The following is a 784-nucleotide window of genomic DNA, read 5'->3' on the forward strand; positions in this document are numbered from 1 at the left end:
CTTTGGGGGCCGCGCAGGGGGCCTGAAGCGGAAGAAGCAGCAGCAGCAGCCGGGGCTGCTGCAGCAGAGCGGGCGGGGGCGGCGGCTGGAGTTCTTTTGGCCGCAGCAGCAGCGGCTGCTGCGGGTGCCGCTGCAGCAAAACTCTCGTGCTGCACTTGTCTTTGACAGCAGGCTGCAGCGGTTTCTTTGCTGCTGGAGCAGCCAGGGGCTGCAGCTGTTCAGGCCCTTCAGCAGCAGAAGCAGACGCAGCGGGAGAGACGGCGGGCGAGCAGCAGCAGCAGCAGCAGCAGCAATGGGGCTGCTGCAGCACGGCGGGCTGGAGGGCGCGCGGGCGAAGGCGCTCGCGCTGCTGCAGCAGCTGCAGCGCCAGGGCAAGCTGCAGCAAAACTTCAGCAGCAGCAGCAGCAGCAAACCCGAAGTTTGCCGCAGCGGCGTCTCTGGAGTTTATTATGAACCTGAAGAAAAGCTTTGGGTTGCTGCTTGGCAGCAAGCCGGGCTGCGCTGCTTCCGGGCTTTTTCCGTGCTGCAGTTGGGCTTTGCTGCTGCTTTCCGAGCAGCAGCAGCAACGCGGCAGCAGCAGCTCGCCCTCAACTACCAGTTCGTCATAAAGAGGCACAGAAGACGCGCGGGCAGGCAGCCTCTCAAGTGAGCTGCTGCTGCTGCTGCTCCTGCTGCTGCTCCTGCTGCTGCTGCCGCTGCTGCTGCTGCTCCTGCTGCTGCAGGGAGCGGAGGCGCAGGCGCGCTCCTGCTGCTGCTGCTGCTGCAGTGGCGGCGGCCGCTGCTG

The 784-nt window shown here is 65.9% G+C and overlaps 1 protein-coding gene across 1 annotated transcript; it reads left to right on the forward strand.

Annotated features, from left to right (window-relative positions):
* Nucleotides 1-292: 292 nt before the first annotated feature.
* On the forward strand, nucleotides 293-649 carry ETH_00042195 (uncharacterized protein; the record flags this gene model as incomplete). The annotated part of the gene is made up of 1 exon (XM_013376703.1): nucleotides 293-649. The coding sequence occupies one exon, from the start codon at nucleotides 293-295 to the stop codon at nucleotides 647-649; it is 357 nt and encodes a 118-aa protein (XP_013232157.1).
* Nucleotides 650-784: the final 135 nt, after the last annotated feature.

Source organism: Eimeria tenella, genomic scaffold, assembly GCF_000499545.2.
Source record: "Eimeria tenella Houghton genomic scaffold, Eth_scaff3936, whole genome shotgun sequence".
Lineage (NCBI taxonomy): Eukaryota > Apicomplexa > Conoidasida > Eucoccidiorida > Eimeriidae > Eimeria > Eimeria tenella.